A 27,562-nucleotide genomic window follows, 5' to 3' on the forward strand; every position below is an offset into this window, starting at 1 on the left:
ATAGTGGGCAATGGCCCATACCGCAGCTGCCTACAGCACTAATTCTTGCTGTTCACAGCGTGCCCTCTTGATGAGGATCTTGCCATCCATGATCCTACAGTGAAAAGCCACTTGCCCGAATCAACTTTGGCACACACTCCCCACCCAGTACATATTTCCTTCCTTGTCCTTGTTGGATCATTTCTGGCAGAGTGTTGTGTCCTTTTTCCTGTTAAAACATCTTAGGTCCAAATCATGGCAAAGCACTGGACAGCAGCCTATTAATAATCTATTCCAATTTTCCGCTATTTAATAAAGATTGTGACCAGAGAGAGAGAGTCTCCTCCAAGGCAGCACAGAGGCAGCTTTCGAACTCGATAGCTCTTGCTATCCTCATACAGCAGTGTTCTCATTTTTCCTGTTGGAGCTGTGGGCTGCTGCCTTCGCCAATCAGACAGACATTCTATCTATGGGATTCCCAGTGATGTGATACCTCAAGACTAGGTGGAGCCAAGACTAGAACTTCCCTGGGCCCCAGAGTGTTAGCAGCAGGACTGAGTGGAAGACCTTGATGTGGTGAGTAGCTGTTTCCTGTTCCCACGGCTCCACAGCAGCCCTGTGCAGCGCCACGGAGCACGCCCAACCATATGGGGACACAGATGTCGGATTCTTACCCTGAGCCGAGGTTTCTGATTCTGAAACTACCAGTCCTCTTTGCGTCTTGTCTGGCTTACGCCTCACAGAGAGAGCACCACGCCTGTAAGAAGCCACTTCTCACTCTATGCACAGACCCATCCTCTGCCTCTGCGTGCAATGCCTTTACTCTTTACATGGCTATTTCTCTGAGCTCACAGGGCACCTCATCTTAGAGGTTTCTCAACTAGCCAGATTCTCTCTCTCTCTCTCTCTCTCTCTCTCTCTCTCTCTCTCTCTCTCTCTTCTCTCTCTCTCTCTCTCTCTCTCTCTCTCTCTCTCTCACACACACACACACACACACACACACATACACATTGACATTTTTAGAAATCTCATCACAAAAGAAACAGCCGGTTGTTCCTTTTCCCATTTATCTAAAGGAGGAAACGAGGTACAAAGGGACTTTGTGAGGTACCCATGTCAATCATGAACAGAGCCTTGTTTTCAGCGGTGGGTCCCATTTATGGAGACCTCATTGAAAATCACAACAGAGAGAAGGAATAGGAGCACGCAGATGAAGGATGCCCTGAGCAATGGCAATCACTTTGTATTGTGTAAACCGAGAAGGCCATGATTAGAGTCTCGGGTGCTCACTCACACCACCACTTTGTCAGCAATAGACTCCTGTAACTCCAAGATCCAAACAGTGCATGCAGGCAGCCCTGAGATCAGGAAAATGGTCCTAGGAAGGCTGCTATTCACCATTGAAAGACAAGGAGTTCTTCTTGCTTGGTGGCCAGAGAGAAAGATGTTTGAACCAAAGTAAAAGAGATTCCCAGTCCCCAGCAAAGCTGGTATAAGCCATTGACCTGAGTATCATAGCAAAGCTGAATTCTTAAGAATAAAGTAGAGCCAGCCATTCTCCCAAAGACTAATTCAGCATTTTATAAATCACATAGAGGCTTAAAGGAGACAGATATTTCTCAGTTATACCTTCCCCAAAAAGCAAAAACCAATGAGATTAGATTGTACCCGAATGAACGTTTGCTACACAAAGGACAGTTTATTCCCCCCCCCCATCCCCATGGACACAACGGATCTAGTTAGTCATGGCAGCGAGGAAGCAGAATTTCAGAGCTTGTAAGGAAGTCACTTGCATCTTTACAGCCTTGGTTTTGGTCGTTAATATGGTCTTGTCAGGTTCCTGGGAATGTGAGGGGGTGAGGTGTGTGCATTTATCAATATACATGGAAGCAAGTGTCCAGGGAGGGAGCTGGCACCCACAGCGTCACCGCAATCACATCTTAAGTGGCTCCAGGTATCCTTTGTGCTCCCCTGCATGAGGGGAGACTTGGGTACTTAGCTACCCTTTCTGTAAACTTGAACATCTTCCTGAGATATCACATCAGTATGTTTTTTGAAAATCACAGGCTCATGGCTGCCCCCACAGCTCCTCCAATCTCAGCATTACCCCACCTCCCCCAGGAGGTTGATGTAGACACAGCTGCTGCTGTTTACAGAGAGCTAAGGGAACCCCCAGGTCACTCTCAGAACCTGGTGTGCCCAACTACTACCTGCTAATAACTAAGCCATCAAAAGTAGCAGGTGTCTGCATTTGCTGTGTGTAGGTTCTCCTTGCCAAAGGTTTGTTTCTTAGGTTACTCAAGCCTGCAGGAAATGTGTTTCCATTGCTGGAGCCTGGAATCCTTTCTCTCCTGCAATTAATTGATGATGAGAGAACACTGAGTTTCAAGATTCTTGCTCTGATGTAGTGGGGGAGGAGAGCTAGAGGCAAAAACATGCGTGATGGATAATGTCAAGCTCTAATTATGTAGGAGAAGTGGGGTGAGGGGCACCCGACAGTCTCCCTCCTAACAGTTTCATTTTGTTAATAATCCGACTTAGAGAGAGCTGGAATGCCTTAGTGGACCCGCCTTTCATCTTGGCAGTGGCTGTAGTGCTGAGAAATATCTGTGCCCCATGAAATATTTCTTTAGCTGTATTAACCATCCTAACTAGAGCTGGAAAAGCCTAAGGATGATCTTCATGAAAAGCCTCTGCCAGAGGCTCATTCGTCTCACACAAGGTTGAGACTCACACACGGAAAGCGGGTTCCTGTTTGGAGTCCCTTTCTAATACTGTCACAGATCACCTGAGCCTTGGCTCCCTAATAATAAACACCTGTCTTATAGAGAAGAATGCCCCACAGCTGTCTGTGCCCTGGAAGTAACTGGTGAAATTCATCAGGAGGGCCTATGTAGTATCCACCCACGATTAGGCCAGCAGTCCAAGCTATAACGGCTATAGCAATCTTCGACTCAAATTTGGTGGACAATGATATTGGGATCCAGTGCCTTCACTGATAAAAGTAGGATGAAAACTGGAGAGAACTGTGTCCCAGAAGTGACCTGGATATTGCTGTGCATGCCAGTGTCCAGTAACCACAGATTCCAGGACCAGTGTCCCCATGCTAATTCCAATCCTATTAGCTAGTGAAAAAAAAAATATACTACTCAATTGTAACACTTGAATCTCTCTCAGGCCTTTGGCTCCACAGAGCTCAGTCTGTAAGGAAATCAGCCAATAGCCAGACTCATACTCACCCCGGGAAGCACAATTCACTTTAAGGGACACGATTTTTCAAAATTTTTCAAAATTCAAATGTATTTTAAGAAGGTTCCAGAGGACAAATTCATTTTCAGTTCATTTACAATTATTTAAGTTTTCATACAAGTATACATCACGTCGGGAGCATATCCCCCACAGCACCCATCATCCAGGTTCTCACTCCTTCCTACCCCTCCCTCCCTGTTAGCTCCCTTTGCTGCTCTGGAAAGTTTCACTTCCACTTTCATTCCATATTTGGTTTTCTGCATCTGTATAACGACATACATGATTTTATGCATCCATACAAAATCTAGAGCCACAAACACGAGAAAACATACAATTTTTGCCTTCCTAAAGCCTTAATGGCTTTACTGTGACCATCTTAAGCTGTATTTTCCTGTCAGTGACATAAGTTATTTCTTCTTTATGGCTAAAACTTTCCATAGATAAGATACCACATTTCTCCATCCATTCCTCGCTTCTTGAACAGGTAGGTGAATGCTACACTGTAGCTATTCTGAGTGGTGCTGCAATACGAGGGGGTGAGTTCTTAGGAGGAAAAGAGAAACCTGGCGTGTTATCAAGACACAGAATTGTCTTATGAGAAAGTTTTACATAGACCGAAGGAGAGGAAAACAAGAAGTAAGCACTTCTCTTAAAGAGCCTAAGAACGATAGATAGGAGTGTTCCCAGAAACCAGCCATAGTATTGGCCACATGACCTCGCATGGCTTTGAGCACTGAGTTGAATTGTTGTTGAGTAAAGGTATAGGTAATCTCACTATATGATGCAGCTACCAGAAGCTTCAAGAATATATTAATCAAAGTATAATGCCTCATATGAGAAAAGTAAAAGACCTTCCGGTTGCAGCCAGGTTAAGTGGAGATGTGTTCAGTTAGCGGTGGAGATGGGTTTTGTTCCAAGTATCGTATTTTAAGTAATGAGTAGTGGCTCACTAAGAGGATCCTCAGAGGAGTAGGACCAGGCTCACAAAGGAACATGGAGCTCAGCCTGAAAGTGACATGACTATATCCATCTCAAATGCATGGAACCCATCACCTGGGTGAGGGTTAGATAGTTCCTGTTGCCTAGGGGGTGGGACCAGAAGAAATGAGACCCATCTTCTGATGTGGCTGAATCTCTCGAATGTGGCATCAGTGGTCATTTTAGAATAACAATTATAGCGGAATTCACATTAACCAGCAGGTTGAATTTGGCCAACTTTGGGTTCAGTTTTTACCCAACACATTCATTTCAGAGGACAGAAGCAAATGGCTACAGTTTCTCCTGTGCTCCAGCAGCTCACATATCTGAAAATACGCAAGCAGAGTTTTAAGATATTTCTGACAGGAAAGCATCTTTCTAAGTTTCCTTAGAAGAAAACTTCAACAATGTCTCTTTTTCCCTTCAAGAATGTAGTAGTGTTCTCACTGAGCAAGCTGTAGAGAATGCTGATTATTGTCCAGACCTAGAACAAGAGGTGAATCTTCAGGACTTGCTTTTGGGTGGATCACTGAGCTTACAATACAAAGAAACCATTAAGACCAGGAAATGGTGATGATTCTTAATAAAAAATAATTTACAAGTATGTAAAAGGGGAAAGGAAAAGAACATTTAAGTCATAGTAAGGACAAGACAGGAAAATGCTACTGAACTCAAGCTTTGTGTACTAAACACAGATACATACACAGGTACGCAAGAATAAGGAAATAGAAATTGGCTTGTTGAATTACGGATCTTGGGTTGTTGCTGCTTTTGTTGCTGTTGTCTTCCTCTCTGAATAAGAGAAAGGCTGAATTAGCTGACTGGCTGATGGCTATGTTTTCCTTTGCCTTTTCCATTTCAAGATTATGCCTAAACCTTTGCAGGCAGTGGGAAATTGACACAGAGCAGGATAGGAGCACTTAGCTTGATTCTATACATTAAGTTGTAAAAGAAGAGAAGCTTCTGGAATGGTGGAGCAGAGAGCTTATTGGATACCTGTGAAGGACTAGGATGATCTAACACTGACCCAGGCCAACAGCAGTCTGTGTCTCCCAGTCTGCCTTACACATACACTTACGGCCCTTCAAGCAGTTTCCCAGGCTCTAGAATGGGCGGTTAGATGCAGGTCCAGGTGTTCTGAGTTGGAAAGCTGACCTTTGTCCCTTAGAAACAGGAGTAAGAACTTGACATTTTCCAATGCAGAGATTCCAGAATGGTCGCAACCACGATGCCCTCTTTGCTTGGTTCCCTGTGTGCATGGTCCCCAAAGACATAATAAAGAACAGCATACATCTGACTCAGCGAATAAAAACTATGTCTCAGAATTCTAGAATTCAAATGTGACTGGTTGTGTGTGCCAATATTTTTCATATTCATAGATAAGGCGCAGCATTGTGTGTCCCTGGCACTGGGCAATGGAAGGGTAGAATCAGTATGTGAACGATGCTAACCCTATTTGCTTCAATACGGCATCATGTAGGAATATGTTCCCTCAGGCAGTTAGATCAAATCACAACTCAGATACTTACCCAGCTTACTCACTGAATGATTATTATTTAAAAAAAAATTAAATTGCCTAAGCTTGAGAGTCTTCCTATACAGGATAAGAATAATGATACCCATCCTAGAGGGTTACTGTGAAGTCGATAGAAGGTCAGTATGGAAAAGATTGTTTATTTGTTTGTTTTACTCAGTGTTGTCTCTAGTTAGGCACTCCCTCAGGTCCCTTCTCCCCGCTCCCTCCTTTTTTTAAAAAAGAAATCCGCTGGAGGAAATAGTGGTGACGAATGTTCACTTGAGCTGTACATAGATCCATTGACATCAGACTACCGGGTCTGGATTGATTTTATGCCTTCCTGTCAGCAAGCAACAATGCTGGGCTGTAGCACATGGCTGTGGAGGGTTTCATGTTTTCACAAAGGACACGGATCTTTCCTCTCCTGGTCTTCAGAGCAGCACCGTGATATGGCAGTTGGCAAACCCTGATGCTTGGGAAATTTAAGTGTCTTCCCAAAGCAAGCAACGAGAAACAGAAACTGGTTTGGAGTGTTTCTGACTCAAGTGCGGTACAACCCAGCAGCTTCTTTTTCTGGTTCCCAAAGCACTCCTTGAGGCCCATGTCTATGGAGGGATGTCATCCAACACCTGTTTACTGTAGAAGATAAGTTATCAGCTGGTGGCAAGCCTCCTGCTCAGCTCCCATGGCCCACTGAGCTGATGATGACCTTGTTCTGTGCTCCAGGGAAAGTGCCAATGCCTTGTTATTGCATCAATAGTTGAAGTGAAGTCGTCTCTACAGCCTGCACTTTTAATGCTTTGGCTATTTTTATGGTTATATTTATGGAGGCCAACATGTATCAGGGAAGCCATTTATAAGGCTCCGGGAGGGATTAATGGAACACAGATTGTTTATCTTTCCATTAGTGGACCATATAAAGCTGAAAAGAAGGGTTCTGAGATAAGAGGGATTTAACTGGGAGCCTATAAAAGCAAACCCACCAGCGTGCCTATCTCCATGCTAGCTCAGAAGAGGGACATGAAGGAAGCTTGTAGCCCTAAGCAATCCTGTGCCGAGAGACTACAGAAGCAGCAGATTGCTGTACTCCCTGCTACAGCATAAAAGATGCTCCCAAGTTATAGAGGAAGAGGGCTAATGTTCCATTTCCCTTTGCAAGAAACAGACTCTTAAGGATAGTCCAGCAGGTGATGGACACCCTTAATACTCTTGTCCTTCCCCAAGACAGGATAATTGTGCAGCATGCATGGCAGTCAGTGGTCACTTTTAATAGTTACATGACTTGTCAGCTAATCATTAAAATTTATAAAGTTCAGTGAGATCCAAGGAAAAAAGAATGAACGCACATGTCTACTTTAAAATGCTGTAACATACAGTGTGGACTTCCCATTTCAGACTGAAGCATGAAAACATTTAAGATTCTCTATAATGCTGGAAGGCTACGGGGTATTCTCTCCCCCCCCTCTCTCTCTCTCTCTCTCTCTCTGACACACATACACACACACACACACACACACACACACACACACACACACTATGTTTGGATTTTGTTTTTGAGACAGAGTCTTGCTATATAGCTCCAGCTAAGCCTCAAACTCACAGAGATCCACCTGCCTCTGCTTCCTGAGAAGTAAAAGAGTGTACCACAACACTCTGGGCTTTATGTTATTTTGTTTTAAAATTCGTAGACTATAACATTAGGAAACAGCTCATTAACTAAGCAATGAAGTAGTGATGGGAAAACACAGCTGTACACCTAAGTAGAAGGATATAATGATAAGCAACATGATAATCATTAGCTTGAAGCATCTTCAGATATCTGATACAAATCGTCTAATTATTCCCATGCACAGCCCTCCTGGGAAAGGTGTCATTATTTCCACTTTTAAAATAAATGTAATATCTACTCCTGATTTATATGTGTCATTTCTTTTGAGAAGTTCTATTCTTTGCTTTTTGGTTCATCTCTAAACTTTGAGACTTGATCATTCTTGAAAGAAATAATTTTGCAGAGGCAGAGTGTTCTTTGCTTCTGTGGATGATTGATATAAATTCAGTGTTTACCAACCATTTTCATCATATATCCTGAGAAATTATAAAGTGCCCAAAAATATGGAAGTTAAGAAAACGATCTGATACAAAATAATTATAACTAGAAATTGCAGTGCATTTGCAGAATGTACAGATGGACATGCTTACAGTCAGAATCCATCCCTGGTGCATGAGGGGGCTTTTTGGAGCCCGCTGCCTATGATGGGACACCTTGAGGCATGGGGGAGGGCTTGGACTTGCCTCTACTGGATGTGCCTCCCCATGGGATGCCTTGCCTTCTTGTGGGGGGGGAGGAGTTGGGGGGGAGACTGAGGGGTGAGAGGAGGGAAGAGGGGGATCTTTGATTGGTATGTAAAATGAATGAAAAAAAATTTCTTAATAAAAAAAAAGAAACTAACCCCCAAAAGACCCCCGAAAGAAAGAAAGAGAGAGAGAGAGAGAGAAGGAGGGAGGGAGGAAGAGAGGGAGGGAGGGAAGGAAGGAAGGAAGGAAGGAAGGAAGGAAGGAAGGAAGGAAGGAGGGAAGGACAGGAGTTAGACACAAGTCAGGCACAAAACTAACATGGTTCTTGTCTCCCTCCCACCTTAAAATGAACTATGAAAACTGAAGCTTTCACAGTTTTATCTGGAGCGGAAAAGAAGGGTAAAAGTAAAGTAAGGATGGCAAGGAGAGAAAGGGCAGAGAAGAAACAGGGAGCAGGGAAATCTCCTAAATGCGTGGGCCGTGTTTACTTTGTTTTTAAGTGACGCGTAGTAATTGTGCATAGTTGTGGCTACAGTGTGGTATGCTGATACATGTACCTCAAATTTAAGTAGTGACACATGAGGGTTCCAAATAACTACCACTGGTTGACCAAATAAACCGCCACGAATTGATGCTTAAACAGAAGAAATGTATTCCCTGTGCATCAAGGTGTGAGTAGGTTTGGTTCTCCCGAGCAATTCCTTGGCTTGCACCTATATGCATATACTTGCAAGGTCTCATTGTACAGCCCAGCTGGCCTCAAACTCTATAGTTAGTGCCTGCCTCTACCTCTCAAATGCCGGACAACAGGACCGTGCCACCATGCCCAGAGCCAAATGTCTTTCTGGTGCATCGTCTCACATTATCATCCAAAGGCGTTATCTCTAAATAAGATTGCATTCTAGGGGTCGGGGTTTAGGGCTTCAAAGCATTGATTTGGAGGGAGGAGTATCATGTAGCCCATATCAGATACTTTTATTCCAAAAGTGTTTGTGCTTTCAGACAAGGCTATTAAAAGCATGTTCTCAGCATGAACCTGGGAGGTCAACAATGTTTTTCCACTCGCAGAATTTTCTGTCAATTCACTTGACTCAAGTTCTTCACCTAAGCAGTCCCCAAAGGTGATTCCGTATATCCAGGGCTGCCTCCCAAAACCTCAAAGACAAGGCTACATTTTCTACAGTCAAACTATTTATGTAATAATTGTCACTATGTGCTCACGGAAGAGCAGTCCATCACCGCCTCTCTATTTTTGTATGGCCAGGAGCAAACCCAGGCATGACGCCCACTCACTGCTCCAAGCCGGAGTGTGTTTAAGGGGTTTTCCAAACTTCATTTTGCCCCAGATGGCTTCACCCCGGACTGTGTCACAAAGAGCACAGGCACTTGCTTGGTACTGGCATTCTCATATCATACAGTCAGGTAGAGAGCTGCCAGCCCCACCTGCTGCCAGCCACATTAGTTGGAACAAAGTAAAGTAAATTCCGGGTGGTGTCAACAAAAATGGGAGAAAGTCAATAGAATGTTCAAAGAGACGTTCCTTTTAAAAATCGTCACAAAACACACGAACATGTATCTTCTATCACTTTGAGAAAAGTGACATTGACTATCATAACTTGAAAACACATGAATGAAGGTTATTTTTCCTTAATATAAATTACATTTATGCTAATCTTACATCATCTATTAATGAAGTAAGTCTTAGGTCATTGTTATTAACTTCCTGGTCTTTTTAACTAGCAATCCACCTGCCTTTCTATGTGTGTTCAAGTGTGATTTAACTTGTGATCTACCTACATATATTATGTAATTACATAGTGATGTAAAATCAGTAGAAATTCATGCATGCATTCCTTTAGTTAACAAGTGCTTGGTCACCTAAGTGATGGAGATGGTACCAAATACTAGATGCAAAAAGGGCTCACAGTCAACTGGAGAGGAGAAGATATTGAATGGGTTAATTTTAGATAAAGCAGCAGCTTTCAAAGTTGAACATGCCATCAAATCACAAGGAGGGTTTATTCAAGCCCAGATTTCTTGTCACATTCAGTGAGATGGAGAATTTGCATTTCTAGTACATTCCGCAGTGCTGTTCTCAGGGAGCACAACGAGAACCATTCACCCAAAGTTATAAGTATCTGGAGCCATGGCGGCTCTGAAGAGGGGTGCGAGGGATTTTAACGGGTGAGTGGAGGAGAACGATGGAGGGAGAAGAATATGGGGCACACTTTTAGCTCTAAAGGCAAAGGATGTGATGATGGTTTAAAAATGCAGATAATACTATTAGGCTAAGACAAGGTTTGAAATAGTTGAAGGAGGTGAATCCAGAGTGGCATAAAAGGCCCATTGCTGTGCTTAGGAGCCCTGACTAAATACCACACTGTAGACATCACACAACTATCAATCTCCAGTTAGACTTTAAGCTGAAAGAGAAGAATTTTAGTAGAACATTGTCTGAGCTTCCAGAGGGGCTTTTCTCTCGGCTTTCCAACTCTTGACAAGGAATCTTCTTCATAACTCTGATGACAAATCCCACTGGGAGGTAACGTGAGCAGCATGTAGGAAGGGTGCATTGATTGCATGTGAGCTTTTGCCCCTGACCACCGAGCCACAATGAAGTGGTTCCTGAGTACCATGACCAATAATTGGTTCATGATGGTTGTCGTTTAGAAAGCCCTGAGCTTCATTGACTTCTGATGGCCTCCTGTCCCTCAGAGGAGCATGACAACAGTCTAGAAGGAGATGCAGGGGACAGAAGAAGTCCCCAGTAGCTGGGTCTTAATGAAATGTGCTTTCTTTTCTTCCCTAGGGGAGGATGATGACGACGATGATTGTGGCGAGGAGAAGCTGCCCTCCTGTTTTGATTACGTGATGCACTTTCTCACGGTGTTCTGGAAGGTTCTGTTTGCCTTCGTCCCCCCGACAGAATACTGGAATGGCTGGGCCTGTTTCATCGTCTCCATCCTCATGATCGGCCTCCTGACAGCCTTCATTGGAGATCTGGCCTCCCACTTCGGCTGCACCATTGGTCTGAAAGATTCCGTGACTGCGGTGGTCTTTGTCGCTCTTGGAACCTCAGTGCCAGGTAAAGGATGATTTATGCAACGTCCGCAAACAGAAAAGCACACATACAAAAACACCACTGAGTTCACGCTGTGTTGGCAAGCTCCTCCTGGGCATGGGGCGTGCCCTGGAGTGCGGATGATATACCCAGTGACACTCCATTGGAAAAAACTGATTTTCCCTTTCCCAGCAGGTATCAATTCCATATAGCTCCTTGGTTAGGGGTGTAACTTTGTGTCCCCTTCCCCTTTTCAGTGCTGGGATTGTGTCCTTGTGCAGGTTCGAACCTGTGCAGGTATTGTGTGTGCTGCCGCAGTCTCTGTGAGTTCACATCCGTATCAGTACTCTTCTGTCTGGATGAGCCTGTTTCCTTGGAGTCATTCGCCACCTCTGGCTCTGACAATCTTTCCACCTCCTCATCTACATAGGTCCCTAAGCCTTGAAAGGCAGGATTTGATCAATATGCCCACGTAGTGCTGCTGAGTGTTCCAAAGTCTCTCACCCCCTCACTTCACGTTGTCCAGTTGTGAATCTCTTTGTTAATTTCCATCCAAGGCAAGGAGCTTCTGTGATGGGGCATGAGTGATGCTCTGCTCTGTGGCTAGAGTAATAGGATAATGTGGTGGTTATTTGAGTCTCCTGACCGTGAGAAATTCCAGTCTTCTCATAGGCCAGGACTTGCCCCTTCTCAAATTCCCCCATCCTGTTGGTGTAAGATATGGAGCTTGGGACGGCCCCTTGATTGTGGGCTCAGTCATATGGCAGACTGACTCCCAAGTTCTGAGACCAGCCAGCAGTCAAAAGAGAGAGGGGACCATAGCCCCAGTGGCTTACCTGTGGCTTTGATAAACTTCAACCATACTATATACCCCTCCCAAGAAAAAATGGAGCATAACAATTGACTTCTTATTAGGAGAATACAACAAAACCATTAGTTGTTTCAATGGCTTTTCTGCCCTACCAGAAATGCTTCCCACTGGGCTACACACTGTTTGCTGCAGTGTGGGGAAGTCCTCTGTGATTTATTACAATATTAACTGTACATCATGCTCCCTAAATAAGATATTTACAGGAAATTTCAGAATGTATATGTGTGTCTGTACACATATATGTATATGTGTGTGTGTGTATATATGTATGTCTGTGTGTGTGTGTGTGTGTGTGTGTGCATGTGGAATCCCCACACCTCAAAAAGCTATGCAAATTAAAGATGCTAAATGAACAAACCATGTGGCTTTATTCATCCCACCGATCCTGACATCTCTTTTATTTTATCCCAGACGCATAAAAAGAAAAGGGAAATGATGCTATTGTTTCTGGGACACAACACTTGATTTTTATAAGTGGAAAAAATTAAGACAAAAAGGTGAAATGAATACTTGAGCCTTCTCTTAGTCAGCAGCGGCCCGTAGGACCCAGCTGATGTCTTGGCACTTCTAAAGTAGAAGGGCTACTGCCTACGGTCTGATGAACTGCTTTCTCTTTCTGCTGAAGACTCTGATATGTAGACTCTGTGCGGACCAGACAGCTGCTGACAACTTCCTCACAACTTCCTCATGCTATTCTTCCAGCCTTTTACCATATTATTCCAAATCTTGGGGGAAAGTTTGTGGCTTTGAGGGTGACAGAACTTTTCTCTCATCAGACCAACACATGCCAAGAGCTCATTCATGTGATGGGTGGGGGGAGAGGGGGCTACTCATAAGGGTCCTCGCTCTTCCTAGTGCTTGAAAGCTACACCTGTCAGTGGAGCAAGGCCCCTTTTCTCAGTCACCTTTCTAGGTGCAGGAAGAGGCTTCAAGACAATGTCTTCTAACCTCGGACTGATGGAGTGAGCCACAGCTTGGTCCCCAGCCCTGTCCCTTCTCTTCCCACAATTCCATGGGAACAGTCTTCATGACATGCACACCTTCTATACACCAGTGCTTGCCAGATGCGCAGTATCAGCCCCTGCTTACCCCTGAGCTGAGTCACATAGCATTGACCTTTCCTGCCTCCGTGTCCGGAATGTGATGTGTGATTTGCAGCTCACTGTCATATCCAAACAGAGGTGACAATTTCAGCAGCCCAATGACTTCGGTTCTTCCATCGAACATGTTCTCTCCAGGCTTGACCTTTTCAGAAAAACCAATATCATCATCTGCCCAGGAGGCCTTGATTCTTATTTTTCCTTCATCTTCAACTCCAGCATGCCTTCCATCTAACATGTAATTAATGGGTCCACATAACTGCCCCCCCCCACTTCTGCCTCCTGCCTGTCTCTCTGCTTCTACGGGGGATCTTTTGAAGAAGTAAAGCAGACCAAAGTACTGCTTATGGTCTCACTTAGGGTAAAGCTCAGAGGCATCAGTCTCCCTTGCAGACTGACGTCATCTAGCCATTCCATGACATGCCCCTCTGTTCCCTCTGCCCACTGTGCTTTGGGCTTGCTACTCTGTTTCGGTTCTCCACAACTGAGTTAGTTGCTATCTCAGGGTCTCACTGGCTGTGAAACACTCTTCCCCTTCATGTGCACAGAACTGTTTGCTCATCGACAATTGTGTTTAACCTTAATTGGTAACCTCCAAGTGTCAAGCAGACCACTCAGCTTTATTACTTCATGAGGGTTGAGGTTCTTTTCCGTTCACTACATTTTTATTTATTCTCTCTCTCCCTCTCCCTCTCCCTCTCCCTCTCCCTCTCCCCTCCCCCTCCCCCCCCCCCTCTCTCTCTCTCTCTCTCTCTCTCTGTCTCTCTGTGTAGACAAATTGTGGAAGTCTGTTTTCTCCTTTCTCAATCTTAAGTCATCAGTCTTGGTGGCTTCATTTACACATTTACCTACTAATGCATCTCACTGACCTCTTGGTTTTGTTCTTGTACGTTATTATTATCTAACTAACACACACACACACACACACACACACACACACACACACACACACGAATGGGCAAACCAGGCATTTACTCATTAGCATTAATTGACTCAGTCAGACTCTTCCTAAAGCTCTCTAGAGACTGCTAAGCATCTCTGATTATGGAGGAAGACAAATACAGAATCTTTCAGAGTGTGGCTGGCTCCTGGGGGACAGAGCACATCTGAGAAAGCCGTTGCTGTAGAGGGCAAAGGGCAAAGCCGAAAGGCGCAGAGGATCTCGGAGGAGAAACGTCTCTTTCTCATTCATACTTTTGTGTGTAGCGGAAACTGTGTCGAGCAACAAGACAAATTTTTGCCTCTGCTTCTTCTTTTCTCTCCTATGATTCCTGCTCCTAAGACCCAGAACTCAGACCACTACTTTTAAATGTTTTGGTATACTCTGTTGTCCCCTTAGTCCAAAACTACATCACGTCCCTCTGTTTCTAAAGAAAAGGAAACTCAAGATTCAACGAGGACGCAAGAGCAAAAACTCTTGGCTATCAGCCTGTTGAAACTGAGAGGCCTCTCTTGATTGGACATTTCACTCGCAGAAATTTACTCGGATAAATCCTGTCTGTGGGGCCAAGACAGTCTGCTTCATAGCCTGGATTCTAGATACAGGCTTTTCCTTTCCCTCTTGTTTACATTGGATTCAGACAGAAGGAAACATTCTTCTGGTATTACAAGGAAACCTCTTAGAGATTGAGCAGTTGCAAGTATTCTGCCTCCCACCCCCAAAGCCTGGCCTTGGTCTTTCTGCAGTCTATCGGCCGGTCTGTACCCTGACGCTTGCCTACTGTCCCCTCAAGCTTCCCGCTGCCAGCTGCTCACTAGAGACCAGAGCATTTCCAGAGCATGGGCATTCTAGGCTGTCTTTTAGCCTCCGGCACTGTAAGATTTTCTATTTCCTTTAGTGCTCTGACTATCCCTTTATCCTTTGAAATATGTCATGTAGGAATTATTTCCCTCTGGAGGTTTTAAGACATGAAAGGAAATACAATTCTAGATGGCTTTGAACTTTTTTTTTTCGGTTTGTATATAGAAAAATTCGCAAACATAAGCTCTTATTTTTTGGGGGGGCGGGGGGCTTTATATCATTTTTGAATGATAGCACCCTCAGATTCTTAAATACCACGAAAGAATTTGGGATGAAGCTGATTCTATTGACTGTCCACCATGTTCTCTCCCTGCAGTGCCGATGTGCACCAGGAGTTCAGTTCAGGTCTCTGTCCTGTTATTCACAGTGTGGGCCCAAGAGGTGTCTGGACTCTCTGTGCCTTAGCTCTCATACCTGAAAAATGGGCAGTAATGCTACATGGCAGTTCAGATATAATTGATTAGAGGAGTAAATAATATGCTCTGAACACTAACATACGGTGCGGGAATTAATTATCTCAGAACTGATGCCAAGATCACTTCTGAACAATGTCAGAAGGATTGGAGGTCATCAGAAAGTGATGACAAATGGAAAAAGTTATGAGCAAGAGAGGAAATTTTGCAGGTGACCATAAAGCTCCAAGTGGGTGTGAGATGTGTGTACTCTATTCACAGTGCCTATGATCTCATTTTTCAGTGATATGGTGCTGCTCCCTTGCAACCTCGGCTTGTATATTTTGTCCCTTGCTCCTGCTCCTAAAAGTGAGCTTGTTCAATTTGTTTTCCCCTGTGCTTAAAAACATACTATTTTTGTGATCTCTTTACAACAAAAATTACTCACTAATGGTCTATGTTTCAGTTTTTAATTTCCTAGCGTCTAATGGCTCTCAGAACTAACGTATTCTATGTGATATTTAAGTAAGAAGTATCCTATCATTTTCCACATCATGTTGCTTTATTTCTTGGTGGGCCTTAAAATATCTTGTATGTAGCCGAAGTCATATTACTATCTCAGAGAGACGCAAATCTCAATGTCACCATGGAAATGTCTGAGGTACCACATCTACAGTTGCAGACGGTGGTGGCCCTTCCTAAAGACAAACCCACAAGAGAGTGAACACCAAGGCTTTCATGTTTCACCAGGTTAAGAGAATAAATTATTTGTCCACACTTAAAGTTCAGATGGATGGAGTTTGTGGAACTGATAATACAGTTCTTAGCCATCCTGCAATGCCATTTTGAACAGATATTTAAAGTATACACACTCTTTCCCCTGTGACTTACAATTTTCCTGGAATTATTCATTTCTCTGTGCCTCATTTTTGACATTTTGTACTTTTAAAACATGCCATCCTGGGGTTATATGCAAGCTCTTGATCCCAGGCTGTTATTCCCTTTGGAATAAAAATCAGATAGTAGGGTTTATGTTTCAAACAATTTCAGAAGTTAGTAAAGACTTGTCTTTATAATCCTGTACTCATTATTTTAAAAGTCAACATTTTAAAGCTTGGTCTACTGGAAACTCTTATCATTATTCAGCTCTGAAATAGCTAGTGATAAACAAAATGCCAAGACATTCCTCATCAGCACAGACACATACAGCTAATGCATGTGAAGCCTTGTTTTTAATCATTGCAAGGCTAGGTCCAGCTGCCAGTAGTACACAGCTGTCTAGATGTGGGCAGGTGGAGCCCAGAGAGATTCAGGATGCTCTCCCAACAGACAAGAAAAGGATTGCTGATAGCTTTGGAAGTCAACCTCCAGGAGATTGAGAGTGAGCAACTGTCCAAGGATTTGTCAAGAAACTCGTTCAGTCTGCCCTTTGCTTAACCACAGAGACTGGACCAGAAGGGGACAGGACAACACTCTATCCAAGCAAAGCACCTCTCAGTGGGAAATCATACCCAGCCATTCTAAATCAGCGGCCATCTGAGCTCTATAGAGAAGAGCAGGGAGTCATATTGGCTCAGTTTCCTCTTGCATCGCATTCAAAAAGACTTGATGTTGGTGCAGAGCTCACAGACAGGTTGATATAAAAGAATGTGAGCTGATGAGTCAGGTGGACCGGAATGGAAACCATCCTTCCCTCCCCCACTTACTATTGTGCATGAAGCACTGTGGAGGCACATTGTTTGATGCCTGTAAGCCTTGCTTTCCTGACCTGACTTAGACAACAACAACAATAACAAAAATAATAATAATCTCTCTCAAATAAGGACGTGGTTGAGCATTTAAAGTGCTTGTCTTGCAAACAGGAGGGTGAGGATTAGGAAATCTGCAATTCCAGTGTTCAGAATGTGGAGACAGGAGACCCCCGGGGCAAGCTGGCCAGCTAGACTAGACTAATCAGCAAGCTTGGGGTACAGTGAGAGACCCTGACTCAATGAATAAGACAGAGAGCTACTGAGGAAGACTTCTGATGTCAACCTCAGGCCTTTATATGCATGCATGGGTTCATGTATGTGAACCCATATGAAGATATACACCAGGGGGAAAAAATTGAAAATATCTCTCACAGAACTGTTGTGAGAATCACCTCTCTTTAAAGGACCTGGCACCAGGCAAAGCAGACACAAAAAGAAATGTTCAGTCTCTTTTATTCTTCTCATTCATTCTGCTAGTTAAAAAGTTGAGTCCTCCCGGGGTATTTAGCCCCAGACCTATCAAAGCATGGATAACTACATAAATGATAGGCCGGTCTCCCTTGACACAGTGTACTGGGGCTTTGGGTGAGTGGGAATCCCTAGGGTCTTTGTGTCCTGCAATTGTACTGCATCTTCGTGAGCTTGAGCCTCGGAACGCTGGCACCTCAAGTCAGACACGCATGCTCAAGGAGAGCCACCCTACAGTGTGTGTGCATACCTAGTTAGATGGTAAACATTTCCTGTCCAAACGGTCCACCCGCTGCCTAGATTCCCCAGCGGACATGGTGTCGGCTCCCCCCCCCCTCCCCCCCGAGGCTACATCCGGCAGGAGTGTTTACTCTCCTGATACTCTAACATTAGACAGCCAGTGTCTTTACTACCAAGAAAGGTCAGAACAGCTCAAAAGGGACTGTCAGGCCTACAGTCAGGCTAGAGGCAAGGCCACCCAGGGACCATGCCAGAGAAGCTGCCCCAAGGCAGCATTAGTCACTCTGGAGGCTTTCTTAGAGACCCTATCTTAACCCCTCGGCAGCCAGGAGCAGTCACCCGCATTTAAGTGATGTAATTGGGGTTGAACGAAACTTAAAGAAGCAAAACTTGACAGAGACAGCGAAACAAAAGATGGCTGGACACCAGATTTCCTAAGAACTGTTCTGTCGCCCATACCGCGGCTGCCTCTGGCTCTAGAATGAAACACTCTGCAAAAGAGACAGTACAGAGAGCCCGGAACACGTGTAAGCACCTGGGAGATCCACTTCAGAACTACTTGCAGCCTTTATTTTTTCTGCATTTAGTCCGCATTACATGTCTTTCAAGAAAACTTTCAAGCGTCCCATTAGCAGTTACTGAACTTAATTTTTCCCCCATCCTGTAAAAACGCCTGGTATTGAACACAAGTCTGGATGGTGACCAGGAGGATGGCAATGACGTCATCTCTCAGGAGGCAGTGCAGGGAGCAGAGATCCTCAGCATGTGTCATGCCAGCCTGAAGCCTTGCAGAGGCTTTGGGTTAGAGCCCAATCGCATGCCAGCCAATTTCACTCAGCCTCGTTAGAATCGCAGGATAAGAGGAGCTAAAAATATTCCATTCTGTCTTATCTGAGACTTAACATACTATACTCTCTGCCAGTCAAAGCAAGGGCGTCAGTAGAAATGAGATGCTATGTGTGTATGTGTGCATGCTGACCCATGTGTGCACATCTTCTTATGCTTGAAATCCCGTTGTGATTCTTGGGTGTTGTGAGTGAATGTAAATCCCCACTTCTTTCTGTCTTAGGGACAGGTCACAAGAGGCAAACGTCATGTAGAATAAGGACATCAGTCCCCTTAGCTCCCCGAAGTTCAACAAGCGTGCAGGCCTGTGGCAAATGACTTAGAATGGTGCCTTGGTTGGTGTTCTCTTTCTTTCTCTTTACATTTGAAGACAAGGTAATGAAAAATTTCAAAGACCACTTCTCTGTTCTACAATTTTAACACTTTACTGAGGCATTACTTACAAATATAAAATTCACACATTTGAAGAACAGTCCATAGTGACTGTTTAGTAAGTTCACTGGGTTATGCCATCTTTTATCCTACTCCTGTTTTGTGGCATTGAATGATCCCAATAAGGTCCCTCACTATTTACAGATAATCTTGGTTTCTTCCTTCAGCCTCGAGCAAGCCCTCACACAGTTTCTGACTCTACTGGTCTGTCTTTTCCGAGTTAGCACTGAGGAAATGTCAATATAAAAACTTGGGATCTCCATCTTCCTGTAATTGTCTTTCCTCGAACAGTACAGAAGGGTAGAATTTACTGCAAACTTTTAAAGGTGTCTAAAAGTTCTTCTCGCCGGACATCTCACAACTCTGTGTGGGGTATTTCCATCTTTATTGCTTCGTGCATCTATAGATTTGAACATCTTGAGAACAATCCAAATACCTTCTCCCCAGGAGTACTATTAACTCAGTCATTATTGTTTACGAGGGGGAAAACTTACACAGTGATGCGTAGAATCAACATCACTCCTCCTTGATTAACGTTATGTAAGTGTGAATGTCTTTGGCCACTTCAGTCTGTTGATCAAAACACAGTGTCAAGAAGCCCCATGCCATTACTTCAGCTTTTCACGCTCCTCCTGGTGGCCTCAAGGTGTCACCCTTTTGGTCCTCTTATTAGTACAAATCCATCCCAAACATTAGGGAGAGAATACAGAAGCCAGGACTTATCCATCAGGAACCACTGGCTCCTTGCCCTGTACAAGGAATTCTACACTGCTATCAAACGCCTAAGAAGAAAGAAACATTAGGCTATAAGAAGGTGTAACTATCTTACCGTGTCCCATGACAGTGTGAACAAAAGAGTGAATTTAGGCTCATTGGTGTTTTTAGAAAAGAGCGCAAAAACAATGCTCACTGAATTTGAAAGGTAAATCTCACACATGGGTATAAAAGAATGTTGGTATCTATTTGGAATAATGTATGGTATAAATATGAAGCCATGGTGCTTGGCATTTATGGGCAATGCCAGCTGGGTACCATCTTTGCTCCCCCAGCACACAGACCTTACATTCTGCATAAACTTCATATTACTTGTTTATATACCCTGCTTCATTCTAAAAGTTAAATCCACAAAGTGCCTCCCATGATATAGACACCTTTTCCAGCACGTGATCCCAAAGATGCTTAAAATGGGGAGTGGCTGTATTTGGATGACCTTCATTTAGCTCAGCAAATATAAATCCTGTATGTCAAGCACAAAAAGTAGATGGCTGATTTGTGCTCTATTATTTGCTATCAGAAAACTGTATTATTCTTGTTTTCTTTTTTTCCCTCCTCTGGAATCTGGGGGGGGGGGGGCGGCTTTGGGACATGGTCTCTCATAAATTACAAGCTATTATTAGGTTATCATAGTATAACATCATGGGTCAAGACAAACAGCAAAACTCTCTGCAGTTCCAAACAAAAATGATCCCCAATAGGGTCTGCAGCCAGGCTCAGCAGAGGACTAATTACAGCCTGCCGTTCCTGAGTTGTATTTACAGAATAACAAAGAAAGCACAGTTGTACCAAAACGGTCATGAAAATGCCCTTCTTGCTGAGGCTTCGGATAGCTGAAACTGGCAATGAGAGCCCCCAAAGGTAGCTTGTCTGTCAGATGGGGATCTGAGGGTAAGGATGCTTGTGTGGGCGTGAGCAATTGCTATGGCCCTGCTCCAGAAATCCTTGGAGGTGCTACCTGCCCCAAGCTCTGTGCTTCTGGAGTCCTGCGTTTAGTCAGTAAAGAGAAGTTGATACAGAAGATGTTGCTATCAGTACGTTTTCTAAAATCAAATATTGTTGTCCTGAGTCTATGGTGGATTTTTAGTGACAAGAAATAAGCATAAAAATCTGTAAAAATTGCCTGACAAGACCCATAAATAACTAGGAAGCCTAAAATGATTTGTGAAATAACATGGCACTCTTCCATGAAAAAACTCAAGTTGTCTTTCTTCTGCACTCGTCTTAAAGGCATTCAAAAAAGAGGGCTGTACCAGTTTTCAAAGATATTCAAAGAAAGGAAGTAGCATATAAGCAGGGAGTGGCTTCAGGCTACTCTGCATCCCTTCCCCCTCATTCGTTCTAGAAATATCTCACAAGGACCCACTAAGCACTAGGCAGAACTTCACAAGAGAGCAGTAGAGGGATGTAGGGAATTCCAGGGAGCCTGTACCCCATTTCTGGGCATGGCACTTAGGAATGAAGATAGAAGCTGTTGAGAAGAAAATAAAACAAACTATGATGTCATAGAACAGTCTTTACGTGGGGGTGGGGCAACGTTTGAATAGGGCAGGTCAACTCCTTAGACCACTAATCACTGACACTTACACGTAAGCCTTTAGCCTTTCCCACAGACTTACACTGACAGGTCTAGTCTTTAAAGCTATGGGAACGTATTACATTTTCTAAGCTTCCCATTTCACATAATGCCTTTGATCACTTAGTGTTTTCTTCTCTCTCTGGAAGATACTACTCTCATTTCACGTCTACCACAGCTGCTCTCCCCAGTGCCCTGGATTTTTTCTCCCTAACCTCCTTGATTCCCTCCATACTAAATATTCTAGGTTATTTCTGGCTTTGAAAATATCGAAACATGATCCCACCAAGGCATGAATTATTAATGATGATTTCCTAAGGGTAGACTATTTCAAATTAATACACACAACGACGAAATGTTTCAATGTCAGCTACACTGGTGTGGTTTCATTGACTAGAAAGTAATTTTGTGTAACTTAATCACTTTAATACTCACAGATGCTCCGAAAGTTAGATAATACAGAGGTTTATCAGTGCCAAACATGGGTCACGATCTAGGAAAGTGATGAAAAGATACTGTTTTCCCCTTGGGGGTGAGGGTGATGTGAAGCTAAGGGCAGCTGTCCAACTCACCTCATAATTGTTGGTGAAAGCAGGAAAAATCACATGACAGCTGTGTCAGTGCTCTGAAATGGGCATGCATCTGTAAGATTAGAAGATGTTTGCCAGCAGGCATTAAGTATCCAGGGCTATTGTTCTGGGTGAGTGGGAAAGAGACAGGTGGGTTCAACCCATTGGATGTCCTGGGCATCCCGTGTAGTGTTTGTAGTACTAATTATACATCTAGAAGGATCCCAAGTATAAAGGCTGAAAGATGCAGGCATTGTGTTTCTTTCTCAAGTATCTCAAAGGTACAGATCTCTTAGCAAGCCTATAAAAGTTTTTTTAATGAGGTCAAGTGACTATGCAGAGCAATTCTGTGCAATGCAATCAACAGAACATACAGATTGGTCAATAAAATATAAGGTATCTGTAACACAGGGTACAAAATGAAGACACAAGGAATCGGAGACACAGAGGCTCTCTGTTGGTGACGTTTCTTTAAAGGTCATGCTCCTCAGCTGAGCACAATGGTCCTAGCCTTTAATCCCAGTACTTGTGAGGCAGACATAAGCAAATCTCTGTGAATGGAAGGGCAGCCTGGGCTACATAACTAGTTTTGAACCAGCCAGTGCTATATCGTAAGACTTAACCCTGTCTTAAAAAAGGAAAAAAATGATTTTTTTTTCAAGAAAGAAAAAAAATCTGCTCTTCTTTGTAACTTGCCCTATCCTGGACACATTCCTGAACCTAAGCTCCAAGCTAAGCCCTGATGGCCAGGATGCCCCCCCATTTGGTCTCTTATGCAACCCCCTCCTCAGCCTCTATACCCTTTAAACACTTCCATTCTGTATGTTGTATGTATGATGCCTTCCATCTGCCTGGCTTAACTCTGACCATTGGAACAGCCAAAAGTACCAGAAAAAAATTCTTAAACCCAACTCTCATTCTTGTAGATAAACTGTATTGCTTATAAGCCTATTTTTAGTGTCTATATTTATTATGAGCCTTTTAATAACACAAATAACAATACACGTCCTTTGTAAATAAGACAGGGAATATTAATGAGCTGTGAAATATTCAGTCTCGCCATCAATTAACATTCCGGTAGCTTTCAAATTTTAAATTTCTGTAATGTTTAAAGAAATTGCACAAAAATATTCACACAAGTCTATCTAACTTATTGACCCTCACTTTTTAAACAAACTAATCTTACGTGTATCACATGACCTGCTTTGTCACTGAATAATAGTGTGTCATGAACACTTAGAGTACTCTTATGATTTTAAGAGTTGTAAAATATTATATGAAGTAACAATTTATTTTATCAAAGATATTGGACAAGTCAGTTTTCCAAATTTTCCTCTAACATTTAAAAACTCTGCATTAAGGAAGACTTTATACAGACTTATACACCTGCTCGACTTATTCCCAACTTTAGTTCCATTTCTAAATCTGCAGAAGTGCTGGAACGGTGCGTGAGCTCTTAGGCTTTTGATCGGCACCTTTGTGTTCTCACCTCACATAGTTATGTACACTTATGCAGGAATGAGCTAATTCTGGGATCCACACCAAATCACAGCCAAATGTGAACTCAACACTTAAATCACCAAAACGTTTCAGTATCCCCTCCAGAACACCTGTCCTTGAATGTCACCTACCCCCTCCCATCCAAGTGTTGATGGAGGTTAAACACTGACGTCTTCTGTTTGTTGCCTCCATTTGCTTACCTTAAGTGGTGTCCATATTTATCCAGACTTAAAATGAACAAAGACACGTCTGGGTGGAATAATTATCCCCAGGACAAAGGAACATGTTGGGTGTCTAATGTGCTGTCTAGATTCACAGGGTCAATTGCTACAGTAACTGAGCTGACCAGGAAGTTCCATCACAGCCCTATAGGTGAGAGAGAGAGAGAGAGAGAGAGAGAGAGAGAGAGAGAGAGAAGCTGGGCCTGGATTATCTTAGAAACAGAAAGTGAGTTTCTATATCACAAACCAGCTGGCATGAGATGACAACTAGTAATGCCCCTATGTGTTGGAGACCCAAATATGTTTTCTTTTCCCTTTTCAAAATCAGCCAAATGCTGCTGAATTAGTTCAAACTGAATTTATACTCTCATAGACTCCGTAAGTTTCATAATACAAGTAATAGAATCATACTTCAAATGTAGAATTATGAGAACCCTGGTTCTATTTAAAAAAGGTTTACTCATGCCTGTTTGGGGGTATTGCAGAGAGAGACAACATAAACATGATCCAAGAAATCAAGGACTGAGCAATGACTTTGATGTCAGTTACTACTCTCCTAAAGTTCTAGAAGATCAGAGGGCCTTCCATGAAAGCAGCTCCCTTTTAGCCTGTTTCTAGCCCTTTTCAGTATAGTATTTTGCTTAAGAAGCTGATCTGGTGCTTCCACAGAAAACGATTTTATTCATTTTCTTTCTCATGTGCAGCTATTGTAACATTGGGTAGTTACAGTTGATGGCAGATGAGACAAGGGTTCTTGGTATTTTCTTTCAGCTCTTTTCAGTTTTATGATGTGTTCGTGGTCTAGTCTTTTTAGTTGCCCCCCAGGACTGACGATGAAGGAATCTGGCCTCCAGCCAAAGCCCTATGTAATGGATGGGTCTCTTTTTGTCCAGCCAGCCAGCTCCCGAATAACAACACAAGGACTTTTTAATCAACTATGAAAGCTCAGCCTTTAGCTTAGGCTTGTTCCTAACTAGCTCTTAGAACTTTAAATTAACCTACTTTTATTAATCTATGTGCTGCCACATGGCTGTAACCTCTCTTTCTGTGTGTCTTGCTTGTTTTGTGTCTCCTGGCATCTCTCATGCGCCTCTGACACTGGCCTGCCTGGGAGACTGCAGAACTAGGAATCCACATCTGGCTTCTTGTTCAGAACTTTTTGTAGCTTTTTCAGCCCCTATGTTTGGATTTTTGAGCCCTACATTGGGTGCCAGATATGACATTTTTCTTTTATTGGTTTATTAATAAAAAAAATGATCAGGAGTCAGATATTAGGGTAAAACCTGGTAGATTCACAGAGCAACAGAGGAAACGACCAGAGACCTCTACTCTCCATGCTTCCCTGCTCCAAAAGGCCTTCCCAATCTCCTTTGGGCCCTCTATATTCCTCTTGTGTGTCCATGTTCCCTGAGTCTGCCAGAGAACTCTATGGTCCACTCCTGCCAGCTAAATGTGGACTGTGCCCTCTGAACCAAGGCCTGACTCCATTGGCAGTCTCTGAGTAAAAACACAAGTGAATCTCCTACAACAGCCCTACTCCTTTGTAATGAATCTCAGCTTCGCCTCCCATTGGTAAATGTAACTTTGAGCACATCCCTTCCTCTTTACACTTTATTTGTCTTATCTATAAAATAAAGGTAATAGTAGGTGTACACATTACAGGGTGGTCTACATTAAGTGGGAATCCATGTATAATGCTTAACCTAGTAAGCCCAAATAAATGTTCACTATTGTCTCCATTGCTACCACCATTTCTAGACATCGCAGACCAAAATACATTCTCCCATCATCCAACAGAAAATCTATTAGCCCCAATCACCTTACTGAAGGAAACTGTGATGCATGTCATCACCATAATCTCTGCTGTTGATGGAACAAAAAGTTCTGAAAACGTAATAATAGATACTGGAGTTTTCTTGGGGGGTTGTTTTTGTTTTTTGTTTTCTTTTTTTCTACAACTACCATCTTCCAGGTACCAGGCGAGGCCTTTTTACATTGCTTTGTAAGATCACTCTTTAACATCCATACAAATGAGCGCTAACATTTTACCCAATTTACAAATGAGGTTTTCAGAGGCCTTTGAGATCAATCATCCTGAATTAACATAGTCAGTTCACGGAAAAAGAGAGCAGGGCCAGATCTGTCTCCACAGCTTGGCTCCTTGCTACCAAACCTGAATTATGTAGATCATGTCAGTTAGGACCAGGGTTCCTCAGTAGTAATAGTGGCCACCCACAGAGTTACACTGATTCAGGTGAACCTACCAGCCACCTCCCTTAGCCTCCATTTGGTAAATATCTCCCTGATGAACAGACACCATCATCGTTCAGCTGCCTGCCCATAACGTTTAAAAAGAGCCAAAGGACCTCTCTCACATCAGTGTACCTCACACCCCTTGCTTGATCAAATACATATTGGAATTTCAGACATTGTTGTAGCTGGAGAGCTTCTCCCCAGGTCCCACCAAGCCCCTGCAGTCCCTCAACCCACGTATAAAATAATCACTCAGATGCTTATATTATTTATAAACTGTATGGCCATATCAGGCTTCTTGTTATCTACTTTTTCTATCTTAAATTAACCCATTTCTATTAATCCATAAGTTGCCACGTGGCTCCTGGCTTACTGATACCTTACATCTCGCTTGTCATGGCGGCGGCTCACAGGTCTCTCTCTCTGTTTTCCTGTTCCCTCAGTTCTCCTCTCTGTTAGTCCTGCCTCTCTCTCTGCTTTTCTGTTTCCTCATTTCTCCTCTCTGTTAGCCCCGCCTATACTTCCTGCCTGGCTATTGGCCAATCAGTGTTTTATTTATTAACCAATCAGAGCAACACATTCTCCGTACAGACCATCCCACAGCACATTGTTATATATATGACTTTTTTATTTCTTGCAATAAACAAATGGGACTCAAAAGCGAGGGTACCAAGGCGGCAAGCACATATAGTCCGGTCTACTTCAGACCCACAGGAAAATCTCCAGAGACAGCGAGAGAGGACTAGCACTGGTTATCTGCAAACTCGGCTAGTTTGTTCAGGGTTTCTTTAGAACCAGAGAGAAGACGGAGTGAGTGACCAAGAAATTTAAATAAATAAAGCAATTCCCATTCCAAGTCAGCCATCAGGGCCATCTTAAAGATTCGAGATGGGGCTAAAGAGACAGCTGGTTCAGCAGTTAGGAGTGTGCACTGTTCTTAAAGGTAAACAGTTCTGTTCCCAGCACTCACATCCAAGGGCTTACAACTGCCTGCAGCCCCGGGTCAAAGGGGCCCGGTGGTCTCTCAACCTCTGCAGACACTGCATTCATGTGCATAATCCCCCTTCCCACATGCGCACAATCAAAGAAATGCAAATAAAATCTTTTAAAAAATAAAATGCTCAGGATATGTATTCAGCAAGGAAAAAAACAGAGCCAGGGATTTTTTACCAAATTTTACCAAGTGCCAGGAACCTAGGAGTTCCACGGAGGAAGAGTCTATTTTAGGGTCCTTTCAAGAATTTATGAGGCCGGGCGGTGGTGGCGCACACCTTTAATCCCAGCACTCGGGAGGCAGAGCCAGGAGGATCTCTGTGAGTTCGAGGCCAGCCTGGACTACCAAGTGAGTCCCAGGAAAGGCGCAAAGCTACACAGAGAATCCCTGTCTCGAAAAACCAAAAAAAAAAAAAAAAAAAAAAAAAGAATTTATGAACATTTCACTTAAAAACTACCCTGTTTGAGTGCGATAGATTAGAGGATTGCCATTTTCAGCTGAGAATATGTATGAAAGTACATTTTGGAAAGATGATTAAATTGTTTGTGCTCTTCCTTTTCTTCACTTTGTGTACCCTGAAATATAAACTCCTTTTCTTTCCCTCTTTGAATGGGAACTTCTTTCTTTGAGCTTTAACTCCAGAGCGTCAGATATATGGTAGGAAATCTAAGGCCCAGGAGTACCTTTGCAAAATGC

At 43.3% G+C, this 27,562-nt stretch overlaps 1 protein-coding gene across 6 annotated transcripts in view; it reads left to right on the top strand.

The window, feature by feature from the left end:
• Nucleotides 1-27,562, top strand: part of Slc8a1 (solute carrier family 8 member A1) — a 332,595-nt gene that overhangs the window by 264,495 nt on the left and 40,538 nt on the right. For all 6 annotated transcript variants that reach the window (XM_059248261.1, XM_059248257.1, XM_059248260.1 and 3 more), the window contains one exon: nt 10,827-11,102. In XM_059248261.1, coding sequence (XP_059104244.1) covers nt 10,827-11,102 — 276 coding nt within the window. The remainder of the gene's footprint in view (nt 1-10,826; nt 11,103-27,562) is intronic.

This window comes from Peromyscus eremicus, chromosome 22 (assembly GCF_949786415.1).
Source record: "Peromyscus eremicus chromosome 22, PerEre_H2_v1, whole genome shotgun sequence".
Classification (NCBI taxonomy): domain Eukaryota; kingdom Metazoa; phylum Chordata; class Mammalia; order Rodentia; family Cricetidae; genus Peromyscus; species Peromyscus eremicus.